This window comes from Mastomys coucha, unplaced genomic scaffold, assembly GCF_008632895.1.
Source record: "Mastomys coucha isolate ucsf_1 unplaced genomic scaffold, UCSF_Mcou_1 pScaffold7, whole genome shotgun sequence".
NCBI classification, from domain to species: Eukaryota; Metazoa; Chordata; class Mammalia; order Rodentia; family Muridae; genus Mastomys; species Mastomys coucha.
In genome coordinates, this window is record NW_022196913.1 from 57772180 (window position 1) to 57790187 (window position 18008).

Here is an 18008-nt window from a genome sequence, read left to right on the forward strand (position 1 = left end):
TAATCCCAGCACTTGGGAGGCAGAGCCAGGTGGATTTCTGAGTTTGAGGCCAGCCTGGTCTACAGAGTAAATTCCAGGACAGCCAGGACTATACAGAGAAACCCTGCCTCGAAAAACAAACAAACAAACAAACAAAAAAACTCCAAAAAACAAAAAACAAATCCACACAAACCTAATTCCACCTCTTACAACAAAGACAACAGGAAACAATTACTTTTTCTTAATATCTTAATATGAAAATTAATATAACCAACATATCCTAATCGATTGAAATCCAAAAATATGAGGAATTAGAAATTTATTGACTGTCATCCAATGGTCTCTCTAATTTGGTAATTGGAGAAATAGGTCCAATATTGTACAATCTATATACACTTTCAGCTTGTTTGTACATGACAGTGTCTTTCTGGGTACCACATAATAGTCTTGAAACCTTGCTTCTCCTATCTCGGCCTCTCTATTAATAGGATTGTTTATTTCATGTTTTTACACTATACTATGGTTTTCAGAACAGCTTAATATTTCAAAATTATTTATACAGCCAAAAGAAACAGAAACAATTAAATTGGAGGTGGCTTGTAAGAGAACAACAAAGAGTGCGACTGAATGCTTTGCTTGACATTTGTAGCTCTTGTATCAAGTTTGAAGAAGAGGACTTTATAAGTTACTCTTTCTCTGAGATGAATGTTTTTCAAAATCATCACAGCCAATGAACCAGATTCTTACCCTCACCTAATGTCTGTGCCACCCTCCAAATGGAACCATTGTTCATTGAAACAGTCTGTGAATAACTTCATGGATAGATCATCTTAAATACACACACCATTCCTTAAATGAATGTAACCTGTTCTCTGTGGGCTGAGAATAAAGTCACTCACTCAAGTCAAATTGCTTTGACCATAGCAGAAAATCTGTATCCAAAAATTGTGCCTACAATTCATTCCTTGGCACAGCCGAACTGTCAACTCTTAGCTTAGCTGCTATGGAGGTAAAATCTTTTGGTGCTGTGAGGGTCATTGAAGTACAGCCTCATTACAATGAACTCCAATGTCTAAAAATTGTTCCTATTTTGGGTTTGTACCACAGTAAGAGCTAAGATTTTAAACTCTACTAAAAACAAAACAAACAAACAAAACTTCATCTATTTATGTTAATTTAAAAAAATAATAGTGATATAGTATTTTAAAATATACAGTTAATATATTTGGAGTAATTTAAAATTTATATTGAGAAAATTTATATTGAAAAAAATGTATTTTCAGTATTGCTGTACTCAAGCATCTACATAAGACTGTTCAATTGATTGTTATTTTATATCAAACAACTTATAATATTCATTTTTATTGTTACAATATTTTATAAATTTTAAAGAATATGATAAAAAATTAAAGGTATGGCAGGTATTGAAGGGGGGTCTCTGGGAGGAGTTTGAGTACAAAAGGGTAAGAAGAATATAATGTAATTCTATTTACTCAAAATATGTTTTTAAATGTTAACAAATTCAGATAAATTGAAACTATGTATCTTTTCTCATCATAATACAATAAAACTTAAAAAAAAAACACCAGAGCTGGCGAGATGGCTCAGTGGGTAAGAGCACTGACTACTCTACCAAAGGTCCTGAGTTCGGATCCCAGCAACAACATGGTGGCTGACAACTCCCCGTAATGAGATCTGACGCCCTCTTCTGGTGTGTCAGAAGACGACGACAGTGAATTACGCCGGAGCGAGCGGAGTCGAAGTAGAGGTCCTGAGTTTAATTCCCAGCAGTCACATGATAGCTCACGGCCATCTGTACAGCTATAGTGTACTCATACACATAAAATAAAATAAATCTTTAAAAAAAACCCACCAATATGTGAATCTTACTAAGGCTCCACTTTATTTTCTGTATCTTTCATAGCGTCTTACTCTGTGGGTGTTCCTTCAGGATCTTGTTAGCAATGAAATTGGTTTTGCAGGTTGGAGGAGAAAGCCAAGGAAGATTGCTGACAGTGGATGACAATGGTCTCTGAAGGTTTCTGGGCCCATGCTATTTACTTAATGTGTTTGCATGCTGTAGCTCTGAGTGATCTTGTGGGAGAATGAGCATCCTTTTGTGGTTTCTACAAATCCAGAAACAATAAACCTCCACATCCAAACTTCTCCTAGAAGTTCTCAAAAATAAAATAGCCTCAGGGTAAAGATGTGAGAAACAGGGTGTCAGAAAATACAAAGCAAGTTACTGTGCCACTCACACACAGTCTCCTAAAGCCTGACCACTTGGAAGCTGAGGGAGGGGTGCTCAGCTGCTCAGAAAAACAGCCACCGTGACAGAAGACTGACAAGTGCCACTAGTGGCCACAGAGGCTTCACAGCTAGCCCAGGTGGCCAGTGTGAGTTTAACCAAATTATACTTTTCAGTGAGAAAGGACAACGCTTCACAATGGCATGGCCAGTGGACAGAATGCATTCCAACATGCAAAACCCATTTCATCGCTAACAAGATTCTCAAGGAACACACACACAGAGTAAGAGGCTATGAAAGATACAGAAAATGGACACCAGAATTTTCTTTGAGTCCCTGCTGGGGTTTGGATGACAGTCCACAAGTAAAGGCTTGATCCAAGGGGTATGCTACTGAGGTAGTAGAGCCTATGAGAAGAGGGGTCCATTGGGAAGTCTTGGGTCATTGGGAAAGTTCCTTTGAAAAGAACATGAACCCCAGCATCTCGGTCTCTCTCTGTTCCTATTCCTAAGGTGTGCTCACTTTAATGCACATCCTGGGCTCCATTTTGCTGTCTTCACTGGAAAACTAAGAATAAGGCTACCCTGCACAACTGGGAGCCAAATGCTAGGACTTTCTTTACTTTTTAAGAAGTCTGTGTCAATGTATCTCTTTATAACAACACAAAACTAATACAAGCTCCATGGGGATCCTTACTAGGTCCATTTGTGGTCCCAAAACCATCCCCACCAAGGTGATTTCTGAGGCAACATGGTATCACAAAGATGAGTCACTCCACTCCCCTAGCTGACACACTCCAGCTTTAAAAAGTCCAAGAGAATGGCTGGAGAGATGGCTCCGTAGTTAAGAGCACCGGTTGCTCTTCCAGAGGGCTCAGGGTTCAATTCCCAGCACCTACATGGCAGCTCAAAACTGTGTGCAACTCTAGTTCCTTCCAGGGTATCTGAGACCCTCACAGAGACTTACCTGCAGGCAAATATCAATGCACATAAAGATAAATAAATCTTAAAAAAAAAAAAAAGAAACAGAAAAACAAGAGAAAAAGTACTTTTTAAAAAAAGAAGCAAAAGTATTAAAAACAAAAAAAGCCCAAGAGATTCAAGTCTTAAAACATTGAGAAAGGTGAGGGCGAGTACCGAAACACAGCACACTTCCAGAAGACCTCAGGAAGGAACCCAACATCTACCACCGTATCTAGTGTCACCATCATTAAATGTCCCACCAACAAACGGCCTCTTCACAGATGCACAAAACACCAAGCTTTCCCTGGGACTCCACACCCTCTTCACAAAGCAAGAGGGAGCTTTTCCCCAGAACCCAAGGGCTCTCTGCATAACTTACAAGGAACACCTCAGGGCAAAATTCCCTCTCCTCTTATTGCTTATGTAACCTTAGGGAAGAATGGACTTTGTGAATCCATTAGTTTCAGGGACTTCCTGAGACTTTTGAGTTATCTGCTTCCTGAGTCTTTAAGGAGCTTTCTTCCAGATGAGATGTTTCAACTCAGGAAACTACTGCTCAACACCTTCTGGGTGGACTGTTTTCTCAGCTATGAAAACTCCAATCCTACAAGTTTAGCACCCCTACTGTGAAGCCTGGAACTCCAAAATGCTCAAATATTCAGAAGCTTTTGCATGTCACCATGACAACAGAAGTAGAAAATGCTACGTTTGCCTGCCTGTGACAGGTCACAGGCAGACAAAGGACAGGCACACTAACAATGCTGTGTGAAGTGACTTCTCAGGCTTCGTGTGTTAGGGGTGTACAAAACAGAAATGAGCCTCACGTTGAGATGTAGGTTCCCCGTAAGTATACATTACATGGATGAAAGTATTCCAAAATGTAAACCCTTCTGGCTCCACACATTCTGGATAAGGGAGATTCAGCCTGGAGTAACTCAGGCAAAGGCACTTTACTTCTGGGAAGCGACCCCACAGATAAACAACTGACAAAAAAAAAAAAATCTCACAGATGTTTGAGGCAGTGCTGTTTCATGTAATGCTTAAGAATGAGGAGACCTGTGAGCTATATGATGCAGACAATACATCTTAGTCAGGGTTTCTATTCCTGCACAAACATCATGACCAAGAAGCAAGTTGGGGAGGAAAGAGTTTATTCAGCTTACTTCCACATTGTTGTTGATCACCAGAGGAAGTCAGGACTGGAACTCAAGCAGGTCAGGAAGCAGGAGCTGATGCAGAGGCCATGGAGGGAAGTTCCTTACTGGCTTGCTTCCCCTGGCTTGCTCAGCCTGCTCTCTTATAGAACCCAAGACTACCAGCCCAGGGATGGCACCACCCACAAGGGGCCCTACCCCCTTGATCACTAATTGAGAAAATGCCCCACAGCTGGGTCTCATGGAAGCATTTCTCCAATTGAAGCTCCCTTCTCTGTGATAACTCCAGCCTGTGTCAAGTTGGCACACAAAACCAGCCAGTACACAATATGACATGAAGGAAGAAATGGGGCTGTTGTGTAAAAGGACTCTAGCCAGTCAGGGAAATGCACATAGAAGGAATATCAGAAGCAGCTATGAAAGAAGACGCCCTGGTGAAGCCCATTATTTTGTATGCTAACTTAAATTAACTAAAAATAAACTGTGCATATGCAAATGACATGTATTTTCCTTTTTAATGAGGAAGCTGAAGATGTACTAACATAAAAAGGGGGATTAGGTTTGATTTGGTTTGGCTTGGTTGAGCTAGGTCTCACTATCCTGGGCTGGTCTCAAACTCCATATATACTCAAAGTTGGCCTTGAACTTCTGCTTGTCCTGGGCCTAGCTCTTGGGTACTGAGCCAGCAAGGCAGCAGAGTCTGCATAACATGGAAAGACCCACAGGTTATAGCTGTCACCGTGAGAACCTCACCATGTGTGTTCTAAAGTGGCAGTGCATAGAAACCATTATGAAAAAACACTGTGCTAAGGGGAAGAAGCCAGTCTCAAAGGCCACATGTTCCATGACTCCATTTAAATAAAATCCCAGAACAGTCAAATCGTCAGAGACAGAGAGTAGGCTCGTGCTTGCCAGAGGCCGGGAAAGAAGAGGGAGGAGGAGATAAAGACTAACTGCTAATGGCTGTGGGACTCCTCCTGAGGGGATGGAAATGTTCAGAAAGTGCATGGTAGCAATGGATGCTGTGATAGCTTCTACCGCTGACTGATACAACAGAGTTGTCTGGGAAGAGAGTCTCAACGTCACTTATAAGCACTGCTCCGGGGCTGGAGAGATGGCTCAGCAGTTAAGGGCACCGGCTACTCTTCCAGAGGACCCAGATTCAAATTTCCAGCACCCACATGGCAGCTCACAACTGTCTGCAGCATCATTTCCAGGAGATCTGATAGCCTCTTCTGGCTTCCATGGGTGCCAGGAATGCAAATAAATGGCGCACAGACATACACGCAGGCAAAACATTCAAGACACATAAAATAGGAATAAGTAAATAAATAAATCATTTAAAAATTTTAAATTTGGTCCAAGCCAAGCACTGCTTGCCCAACTCTATTCTCCATCCCTGTTGTTTTTTTTTTTTCAAGTGTACCTACAAGAGTTGGTCCAAGCCAAACTCACTCAACATCACAACCTACTCCTAACACACAGCCCCAAGTTCACAGCAGAATCTATTTCCTTGCTGGGGAAATAAAAGCAATGACAAGGAGAATTTTTAAAACTTCATCTTCAGCAGCTCCATGCTGGGCTCTGTTCTTTCTGTTTCATCTTTCGTCAGCCCAGCTTTTACAATCTGTAGAAAGGTAGTCGAGTAAGAGAGATCTGACTTCTGGATCTTCTTTAAAAATCATACTTTTCTCAGACAAGAAGATAGGTGCATTCAAAGTTTGGGATAATAGCAAGAGAGAGAGAGAGAGAGAGAGAGAGAGAGAGAGAGAGAGAGACAGAGACAGAGACAGAGAGAGACAGAGAGAGAGACAGAGAGACAGAGAGACAGAGAGACAGAGAGACAGAGAGACAGAGACAGAGACAGAGACAGAGACAGAGAGACAGTGAACTCTCATTGAACTCTGACAACACATTCAGCACTTCACTAATGAGAGGTGGGTAATTGGTACTGTGGGCGGCCTTGCAAAACAATGGGTTTTCCCATTGAAAAAAAGGGTGAGGGTGTTTCAGAATGAAGCTTCCTAACTAAAAAAAAAACGATAGACACCACGACACACGGAGTTTTGCAAACAGCTAGGGAACAGCAGAGCACATCAAAGCCAGCTGACTCATGAACAAAATTATGTTCTTGGCAAAACTATTAACACCCTCGGAAGAAAAGAGCCCTTCCAACTCTCACGCCTGCCCTGTGTCGTCAGTGGGCTCCTTAAAAACGCTTCCTTCTCCCTGGGTCACTCTGGATGACTTCGTCATCGTCCCCTGCGTCCAGGCCCCTGGTCATCCACCTCCGTCACCCATTGGCGTACTGAACTAATAATGCTTCTCCCAGAGGCACTGGCCAAGCATCCCCGCAGTCTGCGCACACACTGCCCAGGTCATCACCCACTTCTTTCTCTGGCAGGAGGAACAGCCCCTCTGCTTGAAAGACAGAACACAAGCAAGCCGGCTACCCAGAGGACAAAGGGCATTTCCTAGAACCTCTTCCCCTCCTGTCTGTTGTCGATGCAGTCAGTCCCCCAGGATCCCAAGCCTTCCTAAGGGTCCCAGTCCCCAGAGGCCAATCCATCTGCCTCATACTTCAAAGGGCTCCCATGCGTCCATAAATCACAAGGGTTGACAGCCGCAACCCAGCAGCAGTAAGGGTGTTTGCTTTCATTGGCTTTTGGTTTTTGCTTTTTTGCCCAGGCCTCAATAAGGGAAACAAGGGCCAAAGGACCATTTGGAGCCTGGTGGCCCGGGTCTGGGTTTGGGCAGGAGAGTCCTTGGAGGATCCAGGCAACTAATTTCTGTCCCTGGGGAGTCGCACGATCCCTGGTCAACCTGGTTCACTCTGAAACCTGGGAGGACCCTAGGAAGAACTGTTCACCTCCATCAAAGCTTCAAACCTAATCACGACCCTTTTCTCCCTAGGCAGCCAACCAGAGGGGTCACCAGGACAGCAGAGCAGCTGATCTGGGGAGCTCTGGAGAGCAGGCCTCAGATGCGTAAGGCCACTGTGGAGAGGTACACTCCATACCCTGGTCATCAGGCCTCTGCAGTCATAGAGCTCCCAGCAAGACAGCAGTTTTCCCTGATGGACTGCAGCCTGAGTCGTACAGAGGGACATGGTGACCTGCAAGGCAAGCTGCTGAACCCACTAGAGAAATCAGTCTTTGAGCACACTCACTCCACAAAAACACTGACCATTGCTGGAGGGACAGTCAAGCTGCTCCTCCCCGCCTGCCGCCACCCCCTCCCCGTACACCCCTCCCCCGGGCCCCAGGCTCAGCAACACTTCCCAGTCAGCAAGACCTCTTATCAAGTAAATTCTTGTGCTCCTTCCGACACTACAAGAAAACTCAACATGCAACCGTACTTGATGAACACAGGCTCAAGCATCTATATGTCACTTTGCCGGGGTTTGAGTATGCATCTCAGAAATTCACACACTGAAAACGCAATCTTCAATTTTTCTGTTAAAAGATTTGGAGGTGGGGGCATTGAGATATATTTAGGATCAGATGAGGTAGGAAGGGGCAGGGCCCATCAAGCTATTGGTAGCTTTGTAAGAACAGGAAGAGAGCTCATCTGGTATGCTTGCTCTGTCCATGAAGCCCTCACCATATACCAGCACAGATTCTTGGACTGTCCAGCCACAATAACTATAAGCAAATGTGTGTTTATTTATTACAAGGGATTTATCACAGGGGCTTCTGTACATTAACCCTTCTCCCAATCTTATTCACTAAAAATTACCCCAACTTGCCAGGCAGTGGTGGCGCACATCTTTGATCCCAGCACTTGGGAGTTGGAAGCAGGTGGATCTCTAAGTTGATGTACAGAGTTCCAAGACAACCGAGGGCTACACATAGAGGAACCCTGTCTCCAAAACCAACCAAACAAAACAACAAAGAACAACAACAACCAAATACCCCAACCGTTCCACTCTGCTGGAACTGCTAAAACAAGCAGCTCCAAGGCAGGCACTTGTGTGAATCAAGGGGTGGGAAGAAAGCTGGAGCTGTCTCGGGGTGGCCCCTTAGAAGTGCCCAAGTAAGCCATTTCTAGGCTGCTCCTTCATTTGTAAGCCAAGCGGCTGCTCCCTGGTCAGCACTTTTTCTATGACCTGCCTTCTGGGTATCCCTTCCAAGACCTCCCTTTTTGTAAGGACTCAGGAATAGAGACCCACCTCAAAGACCACATTATATCAATCTCCTGAAACCTATTTTCCCAAGGAAGGTCACAATCCGAAAGACCAAGAGTGACGACCACAACCTATCTTTCTCTTTTGCAGAGGGAGCCATAATTCAACTCTACTAGCATAATATTCAAACAAAATGACCCTCATTTTTAATACTCCTAAAATTGGAAAGTGGGAGCTGCTGGGAACTGGTTCAGCGGGCAAAGTGCCCACCACCCAAAGTATGAGGACCTCACTTTGGATCCCCAGTGCCGACATAAAATCAGGGCATAGTGATACTCATCTGTAAGGCTGGCACTGCGAGGGGGTAGGCAGCTCCCAGGGGGTGCTCACTGTCTCCAATCTAGCTGAAACAATCAGTTCCAGGTTAGTAAGGGAAGCTTTCTCAAAAAGTAAGGCATGGCCTCTGCTCATGCTCACACGGGCAGACATACATGCGCACATGCGCACACGCATACACAGCCTCAGTTAATGTAAGACACCCCCCTCTGCACCCTAAGATATTATTTCAAGGATAGCCATCAAAGGCAGAGCCAAGCAGAGAGGAAAGGGCAAAGAACGCTTTAGACAGTTTACTGAATCATTTAGAGGGTGCGTTGCAGCTGCTACATACGATCTTACTTTGTCCCATGCAGGAAGATTTGAAAATTTCCCCCTCCCCTCCCCCCGCCCTATTGGAATCCACAGAGCCCCATGCTCATGTATAGTCGCTGTCTCCGGTGTGTAACCCGCACTGGAGAAGGAGGGATGCCTATTTGGCTTAAATGCATGCAGATTTTCTGTGGTTTCAGTGTGCCGAAGTCTCCACAATGAACAGCTTAGCGGACCCATTGTTCAGCAGGCCACGGAGCATGTGCAACTCAACGCTAACAGGCAGTGCCAATCACCCGTGAGAGGGGCAAGCTGCACAGCCAACCGCCTTTACTCCCTACATCACTGACTCCCATCACTTATTCTCACTTTGTCAATGATGAGAGGAGCCAAGATAATGGTGGGAGGAGCCAAGAGTGGCGGGAGGAGTCAAGAGAGCTCACTTTGTCAATGATGGGAGGGGTCAAGCGAATAGTGGGCGGGGCCAAGAGAACAATGGGAGGAGTCAAGAGAATGATGGGAGGAGTCAAGAGCATAGGAACACTGATTCCAACTTGTACAGTCTTGACAAGGTCAAACTCCTAAGTTAGTGGTCTTTTGTATTGGTTCTTCAGCAAACTACCTACCTTTCACAACACTGACAGTTGTTCCAAATATGACCCTCGCTGAGTTGCCAGTCTTGCTTTATGACCGGATTCTTGTCCTCCGTTAGGATGTAGTCTTAGTGTGCTTCACACAGGCACCAGTGCCCATCACCCAAACTAAAGATATGGGGTGGTCAAGGTTACGTCTGCTCTCTCTGGTCTAGTCACTCACTGTCCCCCTTGCAGATCAGGAAAACCACAGAATTCCTGAGAGCGCGCACATTCCTTGCTCAGTCCATCACTTAAAGACTCAGTACTCACTCATCCCACTGCTTAAACTCAGTACCCACAGATGCCCTGCCCAACACAGTCCACATAATCTCTGCACCACTGACTAGGCCACGGTGTCTTGTTCAATACAAGTCCCCGGGCTTCCTTCACCTCTTCTACTCATTTCTGTATTAAGGTGTTCCCTCAAGATTCATGACCACTGAGAATTCACAGTGGCCCACACCTTTGAGAAGAGTCTTTGTGACAGTAATAAGGAACTTGAGATTAATGCCTCCGGGATTCAAGGTTAATGGTGGCCTTCTGACACAAAGAAGTGAGGCATGTGAAGACAGAATAGGGGTTAAGACATACATGGGTGGCATCAGCCACCAAGAAGCCGAAGAGGAAAGAGAGCCTCCAATCTGTGGACCTTATGACTCACTATCCGAATATGTCCACCTCCGAGAACCGTAGAAGAGACCTTTGTATCCCACCATGAGCCCTACAAGACTCATCTATGGTTTTCTTGCACACATACTGTCAGTATTGAGCCACAGAGTTCCACTCTGCCCATGCTTGTCTCGATGCCCTAGATTTGGCCACTGGAGAACCTCCAGGCTAGCCCCTGTGTGTTCTCACCATGCCCATCATTTCAGACAACTGGCTTTCTATCCCAAGAACATGTCCCAGGCCTGGCCTGATATTTCCTGACCATGGCTTTATCTTCAATTTACCTACCAAGGTACTCTGACTCCTTTAATGTGAAGCACTATCTACAGGAATAAAGGTTTGGGAGCAGGGAACTCTCAATGCTAATGAGGTGCTAGGAACAGATGTAAAGACAGAGAGATAGAGAGTGAGAGAGAAAGCGAGAGAGAGGGGGAAAGAGAGAGAGAAAGAGGGAGAGAGTGAGAGACAGGGAGAGAGAGAGGGAGAGAGATAGAGAAGAGAGAGGTCAAGAGAGAGGGAGAGAGACAGTAAGAGAGAGCAAGAGAGAGAGAAGGAGAGAGAGATAGAGAAGAGAGAGAGGAGAGAGAGATAGAGTAAGAGAGTGAGAGAGAGCAAGAGAGCAAGAGAGAGAGGGAGAGAGGGAGAGACTGAGCAAGAGAGAGAGACAGAATAAGAGAGAAAGTAAGAGAGAGAGCAAGAGAGAGTGAGAGAGTGAGAGAGAGCAAGAGAGAGTGAGAGAGTGAGAGCAAGAGAATGAGCAAGTGAGCAAGAGAGAGAGAGGGCAAGAGAGAGAGAATATAGTTTTAAAACTATGGGTCTACAGTTGAACATCACATATATGTGGTTAGACAGAGGTTTTGAGTCATACTGACGCCTCCAATTCCAACCCTCTCCACCAGATTTCCGCTCACTGTTCCCCTTCGCACATGTGTACTCTCACGCATCCCACAGAGACATATCTGATTCCAAGACTAAGCACGCGTTTCACCCACACAGTCCTACAGTTCACACTAAGTGCCAAATCCCCAGCTGAAGCCTAGCCTACCAAGGTGAGGACAAGGTCTGTTTGCAGTTAGCATCTGGCTTTCCCAGCCAGCTGAGACTACGCAGTCAAAGCGACAAGAACTAAGTGTCTCTCTCTCTTGATCCTGCTGGCATTCAGCTCTCATTTCCTGGACCTCTTTGGGACTTGGTAATGTTTTTCAAAAGCACTCATTCACCCATTCATTTATTCATTCATTCATCTGAGGCTTGGTCTCTCTACATAGCCCTGGCTGTCCTCAAACTTACTATGTACATCAGGCTAGGCCCAAATTCACAGAGCCCCACCTGCCTCTGCCTCACTGGTGCTGGGCTTCAAAGCGTGCGCCTGGCTTTAACATTACAGTCTGAATGAGTAGGTGCATCAACACGTTCTGAAAGGCAAAGCACACAAAGGGTTCAAGAATAAACTGAGGGGCTGGAGAGATGGCTCAGTGGTTAAGAGCCCTGACTGCTCTTCTAGAGGTCCTGAGTTCAAATGCCAGCAACCACATGGTGACTCACAACCATCTGTGATGGGATCCAATGCCCTTTTGTAGTGTGTGTGAAGACATAGCATATATGCATATGCACACACACACACACACACACACACAAAGAGTAAACTGAGAACAGAAGAAAAGTCTCTGAATACAATACAGACTGAAAGGTTTTCCTACAACATCAGAACAAAACAGGACTGTCTGCTTTGGATGCATGTTCAGCACGGTGGCAGAGGTTCAAGACAGAGCAATTAGACTAAATAAGTAAATGACGATGGCCGTCCGCTGTGCAGCTAACCAATATGAGCTTATGTAGAGGCAAAGTACTATCTGAACAAATAAATTCTGCAAACTAATAGGGAAAAAAAATCAGTTGTACAAGCTAACTTCTACAAACAATACACACACACACACACACACACAAAGAAATTAAGAAGGCAATTTCAACTATAATAACACTAGAGAGAAGGAGAGAGAGAGAGAGGGAGAGAATATTTAGGTGTCGTTAACTGTGGAAGCAAAAGACTCGAAAGACGGCAGACTGTAAAAGGCTGACGAACGACATGAAAGATGGAAGTCCATCTACGTTTATAGACTAAAGACAACACTGTAAAGAAACTAAAACTACTGACCACAGACCCAACGCCATTGCTCACCAAATCCCAGCAGGCCCTATGTGGCTACAGACACCTGCCAGGAGACCAGTGAGGCAAAGGAAATAAATGTATTTTTTATACATATTTTAAATAATTTTAAGTTAAACAGTCGCATGTGCCTGGCAGGTCCTATGTTACTATGAGTTCAAGCCAAAATGTTTCTGTAATTTAACTGTACATCCTGTTAGCTGGCCTTCCAGGGGGGTGTGGAAGCCATTAGGCTGGGTGCATTGGTGATGGGGGGACCCCTCCCCCACTCCCCGAGGTTCAGGGCAGCAGCCACATTCTCCCCTGATAACATCTCAGAAGTGGCAGAGAGCTTACTGAAGCTCATTCCAACACAATTAAACACACACACACTTCCCATTGGGGCTTAAGGCCTTCTAGAGGCCAAGCTACTTAGTCGAATTAGGCTCAATTTTTTTTTCTGTAATTATTTCCTTCCCTTTGGCTTTTGGATGGGGGCAGGGGGTCGGGGGTGGTATCAGAATTAGAACTTAAAGGAAACATACCCCAGAAACCTCCTCTCGGCGACACTTAACCAAACCGAAAACAATCCCGTTTTGAAAAGTGTTACAAAAATCTTCAACGCAGCACGACCAAGCACTCCTTGGCTGCTCTGTCAAACAGATTACACCCTAGACAGTTTTTATGAGCACTGTACATGTGAGCAGAGCTGTTCCACCCTGGTTTCCAACTTGGCAAGTTCCTCCAAACCAAACCAAATAAATACATGCTAGGCAAAGAAGGCCTTCCACAGCCCAAGTCGGCTCCCACCATGGCTCCTGGGCCGCAGCCCCCTTAACTGCTTTGACTTCTTTTTTTAAAACTCCAAAACCGGAGAGGTTACACCACCCATTCAGCACCTCACTGGCACCGGGGGATGGATGGAATGGTATGAATCCAAGACTCCAAAGCCAGAGTGACCAAATGGGTCCTTTTTTACCCAACAGCCTTCTTATACAAATTGACTAGTAACCACATACACCCAAGAAAAACACAATCCCGGCTCTACTTTGAAATCCTGTGCGCTTGCCATGGGGAAGGAGGGTCCTCTCTAGGTAGTCACTGGAGTTCCCCAACGAGGAAACAGCCTCATGGCTCACAAAGAAAAGTTCCCATCCAGGAGACCCATGTACAGATAAGCCAGTCCAGGGAACCCCACGTGGGGTATAGCAAAGCAACTCCAGCGGTCCCCACTGGGTAGCAAGGAAATCACTGTTTCCTTTCCAGGTCTCCCAGATACCAGGAGACCTATGTCACCTTAGGGGGCACTCCACGAATTTAGTGGTAGTGTGCTTCATAATGACACCTCCCCTTCCTGGCCTACCCCCACAACTCACTCTAAAGGAGTCGAAAGACCTCCCCCCTACCAGTCAGAGGAGCCACTTGTAACTTCTGAGTATCTGTCCCATTCCCTTTAGAAGATGCTTTAAAAGAAATGGAAAAAAAAGAAGAAAAAAAAGCCTGCCTAAAGTGGAGCTTCTGCCAAGCTCAGTGAGTTCCCCAGGCTATCTATCTGTTTAAAGAGGCGACTAGTGAGAGACTCTCTGCAAGTCACACAAACACCAATTACAGCTACGCTCCGGGGAAACAATGGGAACGATGCTTAACAACAAAATTAGAAATGTCCCTGTGTGCTGCTTTCAGCCTTTGCGGAGGACTGTCATCAAAACTGCTCCCAGAAATGCAAATTTTTAAACCAGTGGTTTGGGTTTTGTTTTGATTTTGCATGCAAAAATACCAAGCAGAAAGCTTGTTGGCTTTCTAACTATACCAGGTTAACTAATCAAGTGCAGCCACAGCTAGCTCAGTGGGAGGGAGAGTGCCAACCTAGCCTGCTTGAAGCCACAGGTTATGGCTCTCCAGAAGAAAATAACCTTCCGGGTTGTCTTGTTTTGTTTTAAATGGAACCTGGTTGATCGGATCCCTTCCCTGATAACGCGCGTCCCAAAGGAGTCCGTGAGGCTCAGATTCTCAGGGTGGCAATCTTCATCATTGGATGCCAGGGCTCAACTTGGAATTGTTATTAAACACTGAAAGGTTTCAAATGTGTAGCTCTTCTCTGCTTGGTACTCAACCATAATAAGAAAAACATGTTTCACTACACACACAAAATCTTTTCTGTTTCCACAAAGTCTTTTACACAAGATGATCTCATTTCTTTTCTTCTAAGAAGACTGTCATTGGGTATTGTGACCACCACTCAGGGATCTGGGCCAGAGGCAATCTGGGCCCTGCCAACCTGAGAGGCAGGAGAAGGCAAATGCTCATCACTTCTGCCCTGCCTGACCCGGAGAACAGAGCAGGGATTTGTGTCCTTAGGGAACAGTCTTCCTATTACAATATGGAATAAGAACATAGATCTTTTGAAAATAACTTTTCCATGTTTTTACATCCCAAATCATCGCAAGTATAGAACTCTCCAATTGCTGGAATTCATTCCTTGACAACAAAAAAGATCTCAAACACCCACATTTTCTGTATAGTTTCCTATCTGCATGCCTGTGTGTGTGCTCGCGCGCGGGGGGTCTGTTATTTATCGATTAGCAAACAATCCAGAAACAAGAGAAACATAGTCTTTCTAGAGATTACAGTTCCATTTCACTAGCAAAGAAAAAATTACCCCCACAGAGAGACAGAGACAGACACAGAGAGAGAGAGAGAGAGAGAGAGAGAGAGAGAGAGAGAGAGAGAGAGAGAGAGAGAGAGAGAGAGAGAGAGGCAGTCCCTGGTGGCTTTCTTCATCAGACGTGATTGATTATCCTTTCTACCAAAGTGGAGGAGGTACTCAAACCGACAGATACATCCAAAATGCAAGCGGACCTTTCTATTCTGGTTACAAAATTGACTTTAAGCAACCAAGGCTCCGATCCCTTACCATAGCAGATCCCATCCCCCACCCCAACTACACCTCAACACACCCCAAACCCACAGGATTTGCACAGGGCCTGTGGCAAAGGCCAAAATCCCTACCGAGGCGACCAGTTTATGGCTCCCTAGTTTCAAAAGAATTTCTCGATGGTGGAGAAGGGGGAATCCTTGCCGGGGGCAGTTGGATAATGATATTGATTTAGGATAGCGTGCACTCTCTTCTTTCTGCACAAGGAAGGCAGTTCCTGCTTTCGTGGAGAGGGGTATCAGTGCAAATCAAGTGATCAGAAAAGGTGAATACCATCAGCATCTTAAACTCAAACGCCCTCCTGAAAGGTTTGCTCAGCGTTTCCTTCCTTCTTTGGGCCGGACACAAAAAAGGGCCCCCGCACAGCAGGACTTGGAAAGAGCCCGGAGTCCTGTTGCCTGACTCTGCCCTCTAACTCTCACCTGCTTGCAGGAACACTGGGGGCTGGGGGATACTGATGTCACTGTCCCAGTATGGCGGGCGCGTCTCACGCAGTTCAGAAACTTAGGGCAAACCTCATGAGTCCCTGACCCTCCTGAGCCCGGAGGCCGTGCCTACTTACCTTCTGCCAAGCCTGCAGGGTGCGGGGATTCGGGCCACAAACCTGATGGCCAGTAGGTGCTCTGGGGTTTGCACTAGGAGGATCATCGCCTCCTCCTCCGGCCACCACAGTCATTTCTACCCAGGTATCCTCCAAAAACACTTCTGTGCTCCTTGACAGGGTCTCCTGAGCCCTGATCAGGCACCACACAGAATCTCCCAGAAGTGGAAGAAACGCTCGAAGAAACACTACGAGGGCGGGGGGAGGGGCACTCTCCCTTCAACCTCACAAATCAAGTCCCGGGGCCAAGCCCCCAGCTAAGGAGGACCCACCAAACACCACTTTGGCCACCAATTTCAACAAAAAGGAAGCCAAGACCTTCGACCATGCGTCCCCCACTGCCCTGGGGGAAAAGACTAACTCAGGACCGCATCTGCCCCGGAGGCAGACGAGGTTCAAGGGACGCATGTGGACTGGAACGGCGGTGACCTAGGAAGAAACGATGGAGTCCAGGTCTTGGGACACACAGAGCACGTCCACGGGAGCACATCTTGATTAGGATGCACTTAGGAAAAGCTCCCCGCCGCTGCCCACCCCGGCCTCTGGAAACACTTAGTGGTCCCTAGAGCGCAGCTCATTGGAACCAGCCCCAGGCGACTAAGGGCACGGGCCCAAGCTGGCGCCGAGCGCGCGAAGCATGGCCTTGCCTGGCGCCCCTCGATCGGGAGCACCGGCGCCCGCGCGGCGGCCGGGAGAGAGTGGCGGAGGAGCGGGCGATGCTCAGAGGGCGCACACAGGCTCCTTACCTGCCGTCCAGGGTGTCCAGAGCAGGAGCGCCGCAGCCGTCCAGACGGCCTGGGCGCACAGAGGCACACGGCTCGGCCGCACCCAGCCCCGAGCCATGCTGCGGGCCGTGGGTGCCGGGTCGCCTGCCGCGCGCTCGGCCTTTGGGCTTCGGGCCGGGGCGCCTCAACCTCTCCCCGCAACGCGTCCGCGCCTTCCTTCCTCGCGCTTCGCAAGCTGGTTCCCTTCGAGGGCCACTCTGGCGTCCCTCTTTCCCTGCCCCGATACACCGATCCGCTGCAGAGGCTCCGGGGCTCGGGCACGGGCGTCCCGCCGGCCGCCGGGACGAGCACAGGGGGGGCGGGACGCGGGCGGGCGTGCAGGAGGCAGGGTCCCCAGCTCGCCCGCCCCGATGGGCAGAGAGGCCGGCGCCGGCGCCCTCTGCCGGAGTGACTCGAGGGCGGCGATCGGAGCGCGCGGGAAGGAGCCCGGTCCGCCCCCGCGTCCAGGGAGCCGTCTGCAGCACCCGCCCTCCTGCCAGCGCCTCGGGACTAATAGGCACAAAGGTGGAGCCTCTGGTTCATCTGCTCTTCCAACACCCGAAACTGCTGCCACCCACCGTCAGAGGCCTGGAACCTGAGGATCTGGACCACAAATCAGAAACTAGGCGGCCCTTGATGAAGCCCCAGGAGGGGAACTCGGTTGTCAGTTCGTTGAAATCCTAGGCCCAAAGTGAGAGATGAGGTGTGGTCTTCGAACACAGATGTTCCAGAATATAACCGGCTGCGTCCTCACCGGCGTCCTGCCCAGCCCCTTGGGGAGGACCCTCCGAGAATCCAGCAAAAAGCCAGCACACGCCCCACTAATGAGGGTAGTAGGATGGGAACCAACCAAGACAACAGGCAGCACACCTCAGGGAAATGAAGGCTCGGGGCAGAGCTTGACAGAGGGAGTATCCCAGGAACGGCCTGGAGACCAGGGTGATGACAATGTATGTGTTAACGTGCATTTTCCTAATAAAAGTTATGTACTTTTGCACGGTAGTATCTCTCCTTTGTTCACCAACAACCTAAACTCCTTCTGGGAAATATCTCTTCAAATCTATTTTTTTATTCGAATGGGGAGCTGGGAATTTAATTCAAGGTCTCCTACATGTTGGACAAAGAGTTTGATCTATATCTC

The 18008-nt window shown here is 47.2% G+C and overlaps 1 protein-coding gene across 1 annotated transcript in view; it reads right to left on the reverse strand.

Moving 5' to 3' along the window:
* The window catches only part of Ror2 (receptor tyrosine kinase like orphan receptor 2), a 192553-nt gene extending 175360 nt beyond the window's left edge, over positions 1-17193 (reverse strand). Inside the window, exon 1 of the mRNA XM_031359652.1 lies at positions 16850-17193. Coding sequence (XP_031215512.1) covers positions 16850-16946 — 97 coding nt within the window. The 5' untranslated portion in view covers positions 16947-17193. The remainder of the gene's footprint in view (positions 1-16849) is intronic.
* Between the last annotated feature and the right edge of the window lie 815 nt (positions 17194-18008).